Genomic DNA, 17,865 nt, shown 5'->3' with positions numbered 1-17,865 from the left:
CACGGGGCGAATGAGGAGCAAGGACATAATTTCTCCCCGAGTTTACATAATCCACACGCCGATGGGTAAATTTCAATTTTTCTTTATATTAGTATAATTTTTTTTATGTATCATATTTGTATTAACACTCATATATTCCAAATGGGGTACCGGCCAGATTATTGTGGTCAGAAGTTATTGCTACAAGTACGCAAGTTATGCGGTATATCATGTGATTACATCTTGGGTTATGGTTATGGCTTGATACATGTTGTTCATACTTATGCAGCGTGTAGATACGAGGTTCGGGGCCTGTAGGAATTCCAGATGTTGGAAGTTGGATTATGTGGTTTGTGGGCTAAGGTTGAAGTAATGATCTTCAATGATGTTATTTTGTCGGGCCTAGATGGAATAGGGTGACGTGGGATCACCCCCGGGTATGTACATGGTAAGGTTACACGGCAGTTTGATGGCTTTGGAGCGACTCTTGGCACGCTCGAGGATGAACGTATTTTTAAGTGGGGGAGGATGTAACGACCAGACCGATCGTTTTGAGCATTTGCACTTTGCTCGGTAGTTGAGGTCATGAGTAGCTCCGTATGATGTATTATGACTTATGTGAATCATCGATTTTGGTTATCGGGTTATTCAGAATCGATTTAAAAGAATGAATTTCATTGTTGATTTAAGTTGGAAGAGTTGACTAAGTTTGACTTTTTTGAATTTGACCTCAGAACGGAGCTTTGATGGTTTCATAAGGTCTGGATGGTGGTTTTAGACTCGGGCGTATGCCCGGATTTGCATTTGAATATTTCTATTAGGATTCAGCACTAATTGGCGAAATGAGAAAAAATTTGAAGGCTTGAAAAGTTCATAAGTTTGACCATGAGTTGAATTTGATGGTATCGAACTCGAATTGTGGTTACGGGAAATGGAATAGCTTCATTAAGTCATTTGGGACTTGTGTGCGAAACTTGAGTTCATTCCGAGTTGATTTGATATGTTTCGGCGCGAGTTTTGGAAGTTGAAAGTTCAAAGTTCATTTAAGCTTGATTTGAGTTACGATTCGTCGTTTCAAAATTATTATGCATTATTTGAGGCCTCGAGTATGTCCTTGTTATGTTTCAAAACTTGTTGGTATATTCAGACGGGGTCCTGAGTGGCTTGGAGGAGTTTCGGATGAGGTTCGGTTCGTTTGGATTATTTTTGGCTAGGTAGTGGAATCGCTGAGGCAGGAGTGCTGCTGGGAGCAGGAGTTCGCAAAAGCGGAGGTTTCTTCGCATCTGCGAAGGCACAAATGCGGTGAGTGCGGGTGCGGAAGTGGGGTCTTGCGCAGGAGCGAAGAGGAGCTCGCACTTGCCATGTCGTAAAATCGGATAATGTTCCACAAGTGCGAGGGATCGGCTGGTTAGTTGTGATCGCTGAAGCGTGATGTTTCCATAGAAGTGGCTATTTTCTTCGTAGATGCAAACAATGCTGGGCAGAAACTATATTTTCGAGGGTTGGTCGTTTTATTCTCATTTTTGAGACTTAGAGCTCGGTTTTGGAAGACTTTGAAGAGGAATGTCATCACAAGGATTGGGGTAAGTGTTCTAAACTCGGTTTTGATTATATTTCGTGATTCTATCTTCATTTTTGGTAATTGGATTATGAACTTTATAGAGAAATTGGGGATTTTAGCCTAACGTTTCATAGAGTTAGTTTTTGAGTTTTGAACATTGATTCAGAGTCGGATTTGGGTGGAACTAGTATGGTTGGACTCATAATTGAATGGGTTGTCGGATTTTATAAGTTTTGTCGAGTTTCGAGGCGCGGGCCTGGGTTGGACTTTTGGGTTGATTTTGGGCTTTTGATTAAAGATTCGACTTTTATCGATTGGGTTTGTTTCCTTTGGCATTGTTTGATGTATTTGAGTTGCTTTTGGCTAGTTTCGATCCGTTCGGAGGTCAATACGCGCGGGATGGCATTTTTGGAGCATCGCTTGGCTTGGTCGGTATTGGATTTGGCTTGTTTGAAGTAAGTAAAACTTCTAAACTTAATATTGAGGGTATGAAATCCCGAATTACGTGTTATGTGATTAATGTTGAGGTGATGCGCATGCTAGGTGACGAGCGTGTGTGCGTGCACTGCATGAATTGTGATTTAGTCGATTCCATGGAATTGTGTAGCTATCTTATCTGAATATTTTTACTATACTCTATGTGTTAGAGCACTTGAGCTGTAAATTATGTTAGAAATCATGTTTAGGCTATATGATGGTACTATTGGGACCCATAACGATAGTTCTTTGGTGTTAAGTTATTTGCTTAATAGCGGTTATGTACTCCGAAGCATTCATCATTTCATATCATATCTCAGTCTCTGTTATCGTATATTATCACATCTTGTATCATTGATTAGGGATGCTTAGCATGAGTGTTGTGAGCCCCGAGAGACTTGAGAGATTGATAACTGAGTGAGGCCGAGGGCTTGTTGTGAGTGATATTTATGGGATCGGGCTGTATGCCGCAACATGCTTTGTTGATTCATTCCAGGATTTGGCTTATTATAGAGCTTGGGCTGGATCGGCCCCTCCGGAGTCTGCACACCCACGGTGGGCGCAATTGCTAGCAATCATTTGCATTGGGCTGGATCTGCCCTAGTCCATTTGCATTGGGCTGGATCAGCCCTGGTTTATTTGCATTTTGGTTCATTTGCATTGGGCTGGATCCGTCCTGGTTTATTTGCATCCTCTAGCTGGATCTTCCTCGGTTTATTTGCATGTGGGTTAGATCTGCCCTGTACGGTACTGAGTGACTAAGTGTTCAGAGTATGCTGAGTATTGAGCATGATGAGTGAGAATACGAGATAGTGAGATAGAATACTTTGAGAGGGTGAGTACATGAGTTCATCATTGAGATACATTGTATTTGACATGCATACTTGAGATACGCATAAAGATGCATTTCCTTCTGCTACTCGGCTTTGGTGAGGTTCAGGATTGCACGCCATAGCAGTATTTATTGATTCATGCCAGGATTTGGATTATTGTAGCGCTTGGGCTGGATCGGCCCCTCCGGAGTCTGCACATCCACAGTGGGCGCAATTGCTAGCAATTATTTGCATTGGACTGGATCTGCCCTGGTCCTTTGCATTTGGCTGGATCTGCCCTGCTTCATTTGCATTGGGCTCGATCTGCCCCGGTTTATTTGCATTTCGGTTCATTTGCATTGGGCTGGATTTGCCATGGTTTATTTGCATCCTTGGGCTGGATCTGCCTAGGTTTATTTGCATGTGGGATGGATCTGCCATGTACAGTACTGAGTGACTGAGTGTGTTGAGTATTGATCATGATGAGTGAGAATACGAGACAGTGAGATGGAGTACTCTGAGAGGATGAGTTCATGGGTTCATCATTGAGATGCATTATATTTGACATGGGTACTTGAGATATGCATAAAGATGCATTTCCTTCTGCTACCCGGCTTTGGTGACATTCATAATTTTACCTGTATATTGACATGTAGGTATAGAGATATATTTTCCTCATGCTATCTGAAAATGAAATATCTTATTTATTGTTGAAAGATTTTTGGGAAAAAATCACGGTTTTAAAACTTATTCATATGCATTTGGTGCTTTTGATGAAAGATTTAGGATTTACTGTTATACTTGAAAAGCATGCCTATTTTTCCGTAACTGCGAACGAGTTGAGCATCTTACCCTTGAGCTATTTTTCTGTATTATTTTATTAGTATTATTATTATTATTATTATTATTATTATTATTATTATTATTATTATTATTATTATTATTATTATTATTATTATTATTATTATTATTATTATTGTTGTTGTTGTTGTTGTTGTTGTTATGACGGTTGCTGGTTATTGGAGTTGGACTCTGACCCTTGTCCCAACTCGTCACTACATTCAACCTAAGGTTAGGTTTGTTACTTATTGAGTACATAGGGTCGGTTGTACTCATACTACACTTCTGCATCTTGCGTGCAAATGTTGGATGCTGATGTTGCTGCGTATGGCGGGAGCTATATCAGAAGATGTACCTGCATTCCAGTTATGGCTATCACTTGTCCTTGGTAGTACTAGATTCGAATTCTGTTCAATTATATTTCAAACAGATGTTGTGCTTATTTCAGTTCAGTTTTGTAAAAATCCAAATCTTAGACGTTCATGATTTGTACTACCAGTCCTTGGGGAGTAGTATAAAATTCAGTTATCTCATCTTTGATTCACATCAGTTTATTATATTATGTTATTTCATTAATTGACTTACCTAGCGGGTTGGGTTATGTGCCATTACAATGGTTTGAATTTTGGGTCGTGACAGAAAGTATGTCACTCGTCCTCCCTAATGCACATCACATGAAGTTAGGTTAAAAGTAAAGACAGCAGTAATTTTATTTGTACTCAAGTAAAACAATTTGAATGAGTTGTGTAACGGGCAAAATGAATCTAGCATTATTGAACTCTCCTCGAAGATGTGAAATACCCACTGCTAGATGGTATGACGACCAAACTATAAATTGCACTTCATTTTTTCTTTTCTTTTTCTTAACACTTTTTAAAGTGGTAATGTATACATGTGAAATGTTAATGAGAATTTTATCCAATTTTTCTTTTGAAAAGTAAGTAACGTAAATTAAGATTAGGACCGGCAGTAGTGGTAATGGTGAGTCCGGAACCAAAATATTATTTGTTTGAACTCAAAGTACAAAAATAAGTGAAAAAATTAACTGATGACCAATTTATATATAACGCATGAGTTGAATATGCTATACCTTAACAGTATATTTGTCTGTTAAGGTATAGCGCATGCAACACATGCGCTATATTTGAATTTTACTGACCCACAATAATTGGTGGGTATAACGCATGTACTTATTGCTACATATATAGTGCTTATAATGAATGTGCTATACCCTTAATTATTGTACCCCCGCATTGATTTTTTATTTATTTAAGGAGTTTCATTGTTTGGTTAAAAATTCATCCAGGTAAAGTCAAGTCTTCTGCATCCTTTTTATTTTCCTTTACTCATTCCAAAATATTTGTTTACTTACCTTTTTCTGCATTTTGCCATAATGTCTGAAGACCGAAAAATTAGGGTTGCATCATATTAGGGGGAGGGGGGAGAGGGATGACGTTGTCGTGGAGAATAACTCAGTACACTATAGTTGTTCTCCATAGTGTATTGTTAAGTTGCGACTTACAATGGAGTACGATAGATTGCTTTCGTTGTTATATAAAAAAATAAGTGTGAAGAAACGTTCGGTTAATTTTAAAGTAACCGGAAGATATCCAAATTCTGTTACTCCGCAAGAGGTTGCTTGTTATGCTGAGTTTAACATCGAAGACGATGAAACTCTGACAGATTTTTTGAGGACATCGGATGAATACCGGGAACTTCTTGTGATAAAAATATTGAAAATGTACGTCAAGTCTGAAGACGTTCGCAATATTGAGGTTCCGCAAAATAGGAATAACCCTCAATCATCGGATGGTATTTTTGGAATAGTTTTATCCGAATAGTTCCGTTTGAAAGAGTTTGTCCAGATCTAAACTTATCTTCACGGGGCGAATGAGGAGCAAGGACATAATTTCTCCCCGAGTTTACATAATCCACACGCCGATGGGTAAATTTCAATTTTTCTTTATATTAGTATAATTTTTTTTATGTATCATATTTGTATTAACACTCATATATTCCAAATGGGGTACCGGCCAGATATGAATTTTACAAGTTATGAACTAACGGACAGTGGAATAAGCCTAGTTTTAGTATTTTGGATCATGGTGATCCATCCAAGAGTTATCAGAAACTCGACAAGGTACATCATGGGATATTAATAGATTATGAGTTGTAAGTTAATAGATAAAGTTTATATATAATGTTGGGATGAATTTAAGAGACTCATTATTTTATTGGTTGTACTGTGAAAATGAGCAACTTGAAGGTCTTGTCCTTACTCAGTCGCCCGAAGATGATATATTTAACTAGGATCTAGCAGATGCACAGAGTCAGGAAGATGATAGTGATTATGACAATAATGCTAATGAGTCTGGAGATGACACACCCTTCCTTGATGAGGGCGATGATGATGAGAATGAGAATGAGCAACCAGATTTGCCGAGGGAGCATGATGCCACCAATGAGCATGATGCCACCAATGAGCATGCTCCATATATGCAGATTCCACCTCACGTTAGACCCAGAGTGTACGAGTCACATGTGCCCTTTCATTAAAGAGAGATTCCCTACCTTGATTAGTTGCCCAGTTTGCCGGATATGGATGCCCTCACAAGTGATCTTGATGACATTCGGACAACAATGTGGGATGAATCTAGACCAACGTTGATATCAAAGAATATGCTTTTTGCTGATAAATCATGCCTAAGCAGGGCGGTGTAAATATACAACATAAAAGAGTGTCGTGAGATTGAGGTTCATGAGTCATCTCCGAAACTATACAAGGTTATTTGTCAAAAATAGTTTCAAGGTTGTACATGGATACTGCGTGCGAGAAAGTTTAGCCCGTAGGCGTAATGGTCGAGTGAGTGCTTGATCGAACTCGAAATAAAGTAGCTCGTAGGCTTAGTAGTCTAGTGAATGATTCGAACTCGAAGTAATGTAGCCCGTAGGCATAATGGTTGAGTGAGTGCTTGCTCAAACTCGAAATAAAAGTAGCCCGTAGGCTTAGTAGTCGAGTGAATTTATAACTTCTTTCTCTCTTACTTTCTCGAACGCATGTGCTTCAACCCATTTAGAGAAACAGTCAGTCATAAATAAGATGAATTTGGCTTTACCTGGGGTCCATGACAGAGGGCCGACGATATTCATTCCCCATTTCATAAATGGCTATGGGGATAGGACCGAGTGAAGTTTCTCTCCGGGTTGATGGATCATTGGTACAAACCTTTGACATTTGTCACATTTTCGAACAAATTCCCTCGTGTCTTTGCCCATATCGATCCAATAATACCATGTCCTGATTATATTTCGGATTAATGAATCGGCACCGGAGTGATTCCCACAAGTACCCTTGTGTACCTCGCGTAAGATGTAATCGGTATGACCTAAGCATGCTTTAGTCCATCGAATGTCCTTCGGTATAACGTTCTATCTGAAGCCACCGTGAATCGAGCAGCTTTAGTCCGTAGGGCTCTTGAATCTTTAGGTTCTGATAGGAGCTTTCCGTCCTTTAAGTATTCAATATACTTATTTCTCCAATCCCAGGTTAAGCTTGTAGAATTTATCTCGGCGTGACCTTTTTAGATCACGAATCTTGAGAGTTGAACGACAGTCCCCGAGCTCAAGTCACCTTCCTCGACCGATGATCCCAAATTTGCAAGTGCATTAGCCTCACTGTTTTGCTCTCGTGGAACGTGATGTAAAGTCCATTGTTTGAAATGGTGCAAAGTGACATATATTTTGTCCAAATACCTTTGCATTATATCCTCTATAACTTCGAATATTTTGTTTACTTGACTTACCACCAACAGAGAGTCACATTTGGCTTTGATGACTTCTGCTCCCAAGTTTTTAGCTAGCTCGAGACCTGCATGGCCTCATACTCGGCCTCGTTGTTAGTTAACCTAGAAGTTTTAATAGATTGCCTAATGGTGTTACCTGTGGGTGGCTTTAAAACTATGCCCAACCCGGACCCTTTTACGTTCGAGGCTCCATCCGTAAAAAAGGTCCATACCCTCGAGGACGTACCCGATTTCAGCAGGAATTCTTTTTCGACTTCGGGTACGAGGGTTGACGTGAAATCGTCCACGAAGTCTGCTAAAATTTGAGACTTGATGGCCGTATAGGGTTGATATTCGATATCGTACCCACTGAGTTCGATGGCCCATTTGGCCAATCTCCTGATAGTTCAGGTTTGTGTAAAATATTACGAAGTGGGTAAGTTGTTATTACGCATATGAGGTGACATTGAAAGTACGGTCTTAACTTTCTAGAGGCGCATATCAGTACAAGTGCTAATTTTCTAAGTGCGGATATCTAACTTCTGCCTCTCCTAAGGTTCGACTTATATAATAAATGAGAAATTGCGTACCTTGCTCTTCCCGAACTAGGACACCGCTTACTATGATTTCTGATACTGCCAAATATAAGCAAAGTTTTTCGTCTGCTTTTGGAGTGTGAAGTAGTGGTGGGCTCGACAGATATTGTTTCAATTCCTTCAGCGCCTGTTGGCATTCCGGGGTCCAAGTGAAATTGTTCTTCTTTTTGAGTAGGGAGAAAAATCTGTGACTTCGATCTGAGGATCTCGAAATGAATCGACCTAAGGCATCAATTCATCCTGTTAGCCTTTGTACAGCTTTTACGTTGTCCACGATGGTGATGTCTTCGATGGCCTTGATTTTGTCGGGGTTAATCTTGATTCCCCGATTCGACACCATGAAGCTGAGGAACTTGCCTGAACCAACCCCGAAAGCACATTTTTCGGGGTTGAGCTTCATGTTGTATTTTCTCAAAATCTCGAATGTTTCCTGCACGTAGGGACTTAACTGCATGTCATCAATATAATCTTCCATTGATTTACCTATTTTTCTTCGAATATTTTATTTACTAGGCGTTGGTAAGTAGCCCCCGCATTTTTTAGCCCGAAGGGCATCACATTATAACAGTATGTTCCATATTTGGTGACAAATAAAGTCTTTTCCTAGTCCTCCGGGTTCATCCGGATTTGATTATACCCGGAATAGACATCGAGAAAAGTGAGGATCTCGTGACCGGCCGTGGCATCGATCATGCGATCGATATTGGGTAGTGGAAAAGAATCTTTGGGGCATGCTTTGTTTAAATCCTTATAGTCCACGTACATTCTAAGTTTGTTTCCTTTTTTAGGCACTACAACTATATTGGCTAACCATTCGGGATATTTCACCTCCCGAATGGACCTTATCTTGAGAAGTTCGATTACCTCGTCTTTTATGAATGCATGTTTTACCTCGGACTGGGGTCTTCTCTTTTCCTTTACCGGTCTGAACTTAGGGTCCAAGCTTAGCTGATGCGTCGTTATGTCTGGTGGAATCCCTATTATATCTAAATGGGACCAGGCAAAACAACCAATGTTATTGATAAGAAATTGAACGAGTTTCTTCCTGAGTTTGGGGCTCAACCCCATTCCTAGGTATACCTTTCGTTCGGGCAAGTGCTCGATTAGTGTGACTTGCTCCAATTCCTCAATTGTTGATTTTGTGGCGTCGGAATCATCAGGAATCACGAAGGATCGGGGGACCCTCTAATCATCATCTTCTTCGATCATCTGGTTATCCGGTTGGGTCGAAGCCGATGTCTGTGATTACTATTTGGTGTCTCGTTCTACTTCTGAGCCCGATCCCTTTATTGGCGAAGGCGAGAATATTGGTTTCGCTTCCTCGATGGCGAACAATTCTTTTGCGGCTGGTTGTTCTTCGTACACTGTTTGGACTCCTCTCGTTGTCGGAAATTTGAGGACCTGGTGTAGGGTCGAAGGTACAACTCTCATGTTGTGAATCCATGGCCTTCCGAAAAGGGCGTTGTACCTCACGTCACCGTCAATCACATGAAACTTCGTTTCTTGGATGGTTCCAGCCACGTTTATTGGTAGAATTATCTCGCCTTTAGTGGTTTCACATGCCATATTGAATCCGTTCAGAATTAGGGTTGCGGGTACGATCTGGTCCCGCAGGCCGAGCTGCTCTACGACCTTCAATCTGATGATGTTGGCTGAGCTACCTGGATCAATCAACACACACTTAACTTTAGTTTTATTCATGAGTACGGATATTACCAGCGCATCGTTATGAGGTTGTACGACCCCTTCTGCATCTTCATCATTGAAGGACAAAGTTTCTATGGGTGTGTAATCCTGAGTTCGAGATCGCTTTTCTCTCACAATCGATGTTTTAGTGCATTTAAGCATTGGTCCTTGAGGGGTATCGGCACCGCCGATGATCATGTGAATGACGTGCTGTGGATTTTCCTGCTCGTTTTGCTTGCCGAAATCCCTATTTTTGAAATGGTTCCTCGCCCTATCGCTCAAAATTCCCGAAGGTGGCCTTTGTTAAATAACCGGGATACTTCCTCTCTTAGTTGCCTGCAATCCGTTCTGTGGCCATGGGTGCCATGATATTCGCACATTTTATTGGGATTCCTTTGGACAGGATCAGTCTGCATGGGTCGAGGCCATTTTGTGTCTTTGATGCGTCCGATAGCCGACACGATGGCGGATGTATCAACGCTGAAGTTGTATTCTGATAACTGAGGTGCTTCTATAGGATCAGCATATTTATCAAAGCCACTCTTGCTCATAAGTCCCGAGAATTTTGCCCTCAATCAATCCTTTGATTGTTTCGAGCGGTATTGCGTGTTGAATCGTTGTTCATCCGATCGGTGACGTACGGTTTATATCGGTTTCTGTTCGATCTTTGTTCTCTATCGATCTCTCTTTGGTTTTTAGTAGCTGACCTGTTCTGATGCATGGATCCATACGGAGCTCCCAACTGGTCATCTTCGACCCTAATTTTTGACTGATATCGGTTGTGTATATCTGCCCAAGTTATTGCTGGATACTCGATCAGATTTTACTTCAGCCGATGTGACGCTATCGAACTTTGCTCGTTCAACCCTTGGGTGAAACCTTGGACAGCCCAATCGTCTGTGATCGGTGGCAATTCCATGCGTTCCATTTGAAATAGGGATATGAATTCCCTCAGCATTTCATTACCCTTTTGCTTTACTTTGAAGAGGTCTGATTTCCTTGTTGCAACCTTTATGGCACCAGCATGTGCCTTTACGAACGAATCTGCCAACATGGCAAAAGAATCGATGGAATTTGGCGGCAGGTTTTGTACAGAATTTGGGTGCATAGCAGGAACCATATGCCTACCACCATTACTATGTTAGGCACTTGAAGACCAACTTCCAGAGAGCTCTTCCGAACAAGAGCTTACATAATTTAATATGGATGGCTGCAACTGATCATCAAGAGTGTAAATTCATGAGGCTAATGGAATTGATTAGGCAGGAAGAACCAGAAGCTTATCATTGGTTGATGCGACATGAGCTTGACAAGTGGACTTTGCATAAAGATGGTGGTAGAAGATGGGGGATTTTGACTACAAATGTGTTAGAGTCTTTCAACGGGTTGATGAAGTCTGCCGGTAGATTGCTTGTCACTGCCATAGTGTGGATGCCATTCAAGCAGATGGCGAAGAGGTTTGTTGAAAGATCCAGAAGTGCATCATCATTGATGGAAAGGGGTACTGAATTTATGCCACAGCCGATAAAACGATTTGAGAAATGTGGGAAGCGAGCACAGTGGCATACATTTTTGTAATATTGCAGTGAGCGAAATATTTTTGAAGTTTGCAATAGTCTGCATCAAAACTGCAGTAATAATAGCCACACCATCAATGAATCTAGAAGATTATGTTCATGTGGGAAATTGTCGATCTATCACTTGCCATGCTCACATGACATGAAGTGCTTTCAACATACAGGTTTTACGACGACGAGGTACATTGATAAAGAATATAGTGTTGCTGTATACGTAAACACCTATATTGGCCACTTCCAACTAGTGGGTGCTCAGAGCATTATTGACTGCCAGAACCATTTAAAATGGTGTGTAACAAGGATTATGCGCGTCAACGACAAGTGCAAAAAGGAACGCGGATACGAAACCAAATAGATGTTGGTGATACCGTTTATGCGCGTAAATTTTGTATATGTTCCCAAACAGGACACGATCGTCGTAAATGTCCTTTAGTTGGTTTGGAAAGCGGTAGTAATTCAGCTCCTGGTGGCAGTTCATCCAATGTACCTAATTATCAAGGATAAACTTAGTGTTTTATTGCAGTATTGTTGTTGTACTAAATGTCTGTAAAGGTTCACTTTGCAATATTTAAGAAATAAAATTAAGTTTCCAATAGGCTTAAATCTAATTGACATTTTGCATTGAAGATTCAATACAACAATTTAAAATATTCTCCAAGAAATAAATAACGAATTTCATTCGCCATTATCATCACTGTCTGACACTATTTCATTGTCATTGTCTTTATCTTCTTCGTCAACATCGTGTACGCATCCGTTCGGACCGAGGGCATTATAATCTAGGCCCCAGTTGACATTCATTTCTCGTATTTCATTATTATCATCAATAAGAGCACTTGCTTGATTTCTACAATAATATGGGACTCCTACGTCCAACGTCTGCGGTAGAAACTTAGGTAGTCCCTCCCACTCGACAACTGTTGGAAAAAATACGATAATCAATGTCTCTATGCAATTTTTTATTTTCTAATAAATCCCAATGCTGATCCTCTGTTCCTTGCAGGTAGTTAAGATCATCAAGTGCATGATGAACGGCTAGTGCCTTTTCCATCTCTAAAATCTCCTTCATCAAATACCGAATCACTTCTGGTTCATCTTTTTGTGTGTTTGTTTGGAAGGTTACAAACAGTGCTTGTGGTACAACTAGTAAATGGAATAGTACTTCATAATCACACATTTTTTAGTAAAGGGGAACCCATTGTAGTTTTTCACCCCAAATTCGCATACCTTTAGGCTTTGTAGAATGCACTTCCCCCTCAATAATCTGCCCTGCAACTTTGCGATCAGTGTGTATATTGATAGGCTTATTTTCCAAGGGACGTATAACACCATACCACTTGTCATCAACCAAATCAGTATAGCAACCTAGCATATTTTTTTCAAGGTAGGGATCGATTGTGTTATGAAGTATCCCATGTGGATCTGTTGAACTACCTTCACCTTTTTGCCCCTTCTTAACCACTTATTAAATATTAGTGGAATTTCTGAAATGGGTGTTGTAATGGTTCTTGATTACTGGAATGTTGGTTCAACTTAAAAAGAACTAAACTGCACGAACTTGTATGTTAAATATAGCGCATCACCAATATGCGTTATGTGTATTGTCATTTCGACCTGAAAAAGCTGTCGACCTGCAAAAGTTGCACCACCTTGTACCATAAAATATCGGTAGCACACAAAACGTAGTACATCACCAATATGAGTTATGTGTATTGTCATGTCGACTTAAAAAAGCTGTCGACCAAAAAGGCTGCACTGACTTGTACTGTAAAGAATCATTAGCACGCGAAATGTAGCGCATCACTAATATTGTTATGTGTATTGTTATTTCGACCTAAAAAAGCTGCACCGACTTGTACCGTAAAGAATCATTAGCACGCGAAACATAGCGCATCACCAATATGCGTTATGTAAGCTAAAATCACTATTAGCTGCCTATAAAAATCTCGCGCATTTTGTATTATTATTTGCGACGTAACCAAACGAACAAAATTTTTTTTTATAAATTTTTCAAGTTCGAGCATTACGACATGTCTGGACGCAATGACGTACCAAGGTGTTACTGCGGCAAACATGCGATTTTGAATCCATGTTGGTCAAATTGCAATATAGTACGAAGACGTTGGATGTGCAAATAAGTTGTAAGTTATTATTATTGAAAGTTATGTTGGTTAATACATTATTTATAACATGTTAATTAATAGTTTTTTGATGTCATCCCCATTTGTAGCACAAAAATCAATGCGTCTTTGAAGAATGGTATGATGAACCCATTAACTAGGAATACTACAAATCATATTTGCTAAATATTTGAAATATGACCGGTAAGTACGAACTCCAGATCTTGGAACTGCAAGAACAACTTATGGCAGTGAAGGAGAAACTGTAAGAGACAAGAAGAAAATAATCAGTTGGAAGAAAAATTCCAGTGGTTGAAGCATAGAATAATGGGCGATAGTGACTATACAAACACATGGATGCGTTGTGTAGTTTTTTATTTTTATGTTGTGCGTGTCATGTATTATCTGTAATTTTTAACGAATTAAAATTTATGTTAAGCTGTCTTATTTTTTTTGTGTTCTAGTTTATAACTAATAAATAACCCGAAAAATAAAAACGCATGCGCAAATTATGTAAAACATTATTACTTTTACTATTATATATTTAATATCATATATACAACTCAAAATACATATCAATAAGTCCCACAACCTATATACTTTAAAGCATTGGCTGGCCTGAGGCGCATACCATCCCGCCTGTCTACGCTATCAGGATCATCCTCATCATGTTGCTTCTTTATCGAAGGATGCGCTGTAGCATGATCGTCAGTAAGGCTGGCAGGTTCGGTAGAAGCGGCCGTTGGGCCATCAGTAACGCACAAAATAATAATATAGTTTAGTATATGAAATATAGAATACTAACGTACGTGTTAGAATTTTTTTTATTGGTAATACCATGGTTTCAGCGGGCTCCTGAATAAGATCATCCGTCTCCGACAAGCGAGTATTGTACAATGTGACCTCTGTGACAGGTGATGACAAAATTTTAAAAAAACATATAAACACTTCAGATATTACTGACTAATCTATAAGGTAAAAACAAATTGAAATTATAGTAATACAAATAAACATGCGCTTGAGTAGCCACACAATGCTCTATGGGAACTCCGAGGTGCATTGGAGTAGATGAAGGCTGTGACGTCTCGACCTGATATGATGTCTCCCTGTCTGTGCCTGAATGATCCTCAATAACCCTCAGTGATGAGCCATAACTCAGTCGTCGCCCACTATGCACCTCTCGTATCGAACGATCCTCAGCAACCCTCGATGGCTCTGGATAATCAGGAAAATACTGATCCCAATCATGCTGTGTAATGGCGGTGCGCGCGATCAACACTGGAGCTGTCAGGGTCAACTGTGAAGTCCTTGGTGACAACTGAAGGCTAAATGACGGCATATCATAAGGAGAACCGTGTGGCTCAAAGTAGTCACCCGGCTGATCATCTATAATATCCTCCACGGGTGCCTCAACGCCCCCTTGTCGGGGACCCCATCCTCGATGACCACCACGACCACGTGGGCCACCCCTTCCTTTCTGGCCATGCCTGCCAGGTCTACCACATTTTGGGGCCACGTGTAGCCTATGATGGTACTCCTCAGGCGGCACATAAGCAGCTTCGGCGCATCCTCTCAGGCACGTCATCAGTAACCCGATGATGAAGCCCGTGCACAACTACCGCTCCCTCGCATGTATGTTGTAGCATCTCTAGTCTTAATTGGTAGAACTGGTGTAAGCCAATAACCTACATATAATATAAAATATTAATTAAGGAAGGATGTTAAAGTAATGTAACATTATAAGTAAGTATAACAAATAACATACCACTGCCTCATGCCTCCCAACGTATGAAAACGTACCGACCACCAGCGCGATGAATAAAACTCCCGATGAGAAGTTGGGTAACACTGTAATACCAACCCATGTACTCATTATCCCCGTCCAAGCGGTCAGGTGGAGGGTATGGCGGAATCATGCCATACATCTGGTCCCAATCCTCCATCTGGCCCTCTATCCAGGCTAAGTATCTCTGGTTGACCTTGCAACGATCATCCCGCTGCTAATGTGTGGAATGCCAAGTAGGCGGAATAGGTACAAGCTGGTGTCGACCAAACTGTCAAAGGACTCGCTCGGTTATATGATGCTCAACTATATCGAGACATATAAGTGGGATCGAAGACATACACATAGCTCGACCACGGGAGAAATAATCTAGCAATCCAACTATTAGTGTGTCATTGTATGGCCTCCATATGAAATATTTGTTAAACAAAAGAATCGTGAGTTAACGCAAGACATATCAAGCCAGGCCAAGTAAACTTAAGTATATATGTACCTGAGCATCTTCAAGTAAATCCAACAGATCCCTGTAATAAAGGAGATGATGTCGAGCCTCGACCTCACGGGCATGGCCTCGCCTAACTACGCACCTCCTAGCTAGTGCGAGAAACGGTGGGAGTGGTGCATCTGGAGCTATCGGTGGCAGATGTGGCTAGAACTGCAGGAACCGTCCAAGCAGTTAGGTGGAGGGTGTGGCAGAATCATGCCATACCTCTGGTCCCAATCCTCTCTCTGGGCCTCTAAACAGGCCAAGTATCTCTGGTCGACCTTGCAGCGATCATCCAGCTGGTAATGTGTGGAATGCCAAGTGGGCGGAATAGGTACAAGCTGACATCGACCAAACTGTCGAGGGACTCGCTCAGTGGCATAATGCTCGACTATATCGAGATATATAAGTGGGACCGAAGATATCCACATAGCTCGACCTCGGGAACAATAATCTGGCAATCCAGCTATGAGCACATCGATGTATGGCCTCCATATGAACTATTTATTAAACACAAGAATCATGAGTAAACGCAAGACATATCAAGCCAGGCCAAGTAAACTTAAGTATATATATACCTGAACGTCTTCAAGTAAATCCAACAGATCCCTATAATAAGGGAGATGATGTCGAGCTTCGACATCGCGGGCATGGCCTCACCTAACTACGCACCTCCTAGCTAGTGGGAGAAACGATGGAAGTGGTACATCTAGAGCTATCGGTGGCAGATGTGGCTGGAACTGCAGGAACCGTCCAAGCGGTCAGGTGGAGGGTATGGCGGAACCATGCCATACCTCTGGTCCCAATCCTCTATCTGGGCCTCTAGCCAAGCCAAATATCTCTGGTCGACCTTGCAGTGATCATCCCGCTGGTAATGTCTGGAATGCCAAGTGGGCGGAATAGGTACAAGCTGGTGTTGACCAAACTGTCGAAGGAATCGCTCGGTGGCATAATGCTCGACTATATTGAGACATATAAGTGGGACCGAAGACATCCACATAGATCGACCTCGGGAGCAATAATCTGGCAATCCAGCTATGAGCGCATCGCTGTATGACCTCCATATGAACTATTTATTAAACACAAGAATCGTGATTAAACGCAAGACATATCAAGCCAGGCCAAGTAAACTTAAGTATATATGTACCTGAGTGTCTTCAAGTAAATCCAACAGATCCCTATAATAAGGGAGATGTTGTCGAGCCTCGACTTCGCGGGCGTGGCCTCACTTATTTACCCACCTCCTAGCTAGTAGGAGAAACGGTGGAAGTGGTGCATCTGGAGCTATCGGTGGCAGATGTGGCAGGAACTGCTCCGAGGCCCAAACCTAATATTGATTGTGGACATAAAATTTAATTCATTTTTTACTATCTCTGTTATAATCATGAAAAGAATCGACTATGTTATCACCTTTAGCAACGGTATAAAACCAGCAACATCTCTCACGGTGCCCATGGACGACCGACATAGCTACCTATAAAGGTAAGCTACAACAACTCCACCATTAGTTGTAGAAATCGCAAGCTGACTAGGTTTTCCGAAGTGTTCGGGAACAGAATACCACCAAACATCATCAACAACATCATCCTCGTCTGTTGGTCGATATCCTCTGGCGCTGAGTCATCAGTAATCTCCGCGTACAGCGCCACCAGATGTTGCCTAACGGGCGTCAGCTGCGATCGACCGGTACCACTCAAAGCAGTAGGCTCCGCAAGCTGGAAACCAGTGAGCCTCTGCAGCATATTTAGGTAGTCCTCTCTTGTATAGTCCCTAAGAACATGCGGGTAAGCTACATGCATACCATCAACGAGCAACCCGAATATAACCTCCATGTGCTCTAGCTTGATGGTAGCCTCTCTGATAGGTAGATAATGTGTGTGTCTCCGGTCGCCACCGCCTATCATAGCCGTGATCAGGGCCCAATCGAATTGTAATCGGTCGATCTCCATAATCCGGTAAAACTTCATTCATTGAAGGCGTCTAACTGTACGGGGATGAAGTGGGTGGTCCCTAATGAACTTCCAAAAATCGTCTTTATGTCTGGGGTGGAAGGTCTGGAACAGAAACTGTCCATCCTATATGTGTGAAGACTTATGGTTGCCCTGAAACAACAATAGCTCTCGAATAGCAGGTCCAGGATGCACAGGGGGAAGCTCCATGACAATGTC

General features: G+C 41.3%; 1 protein-coding gene across 1 annotated transcript; it reads right to left on the bottom strand.

Moving 5' to 3' along the window:
• Window positions 1-17,184: 17,184 nt before the first annotated feature.
• Window positions 17,185-17,646, bottom strand: LOC104089225 (protein MAIN-LIKE 1-like). The gene has a single exon (XM_009594070.1). The coding sequence runs from the start codon at window positions 17,644-17,646 to the stop codon at window positions 17,185-17,187; it is 462 nt and encodes a 153-aa protein (XP_009592365.1).
• Window positions 17,647-17,865: the final 219 nt, after the last annotated feature.

The sequence above is a fragment of the Nicotiana tomentosiformis genome, chromosome 4 (genome assembly GCF_000390325.3).
Source record: "Nicotiana tomentosiformis chromosome 4, ASM39032v3, whole genome shotgun sequence".
NCBI classification, from domain to species: Eukaryota; Viridiplantae; Streptophyta; class Magnoliopsida; order Solanales; family Solanaceae; genus Nicotiana; species Nicotiana tomentosiformis.
The sequence above is the reverse complement of the archived record's forward strand: the minus strand, read 5'-3'. Positions and strand labels throughout refer to the sequence as shown.

What these genes read in the sequence shown, in the direction of transcription:
- LOC104089225 (XM_009594070.1), bottom strand. Translation starts at nt 17,646, where the DNA reads ATGGAGATCGACCGATTACAATTCGATTGGGCCCTGATCACGGCTATG.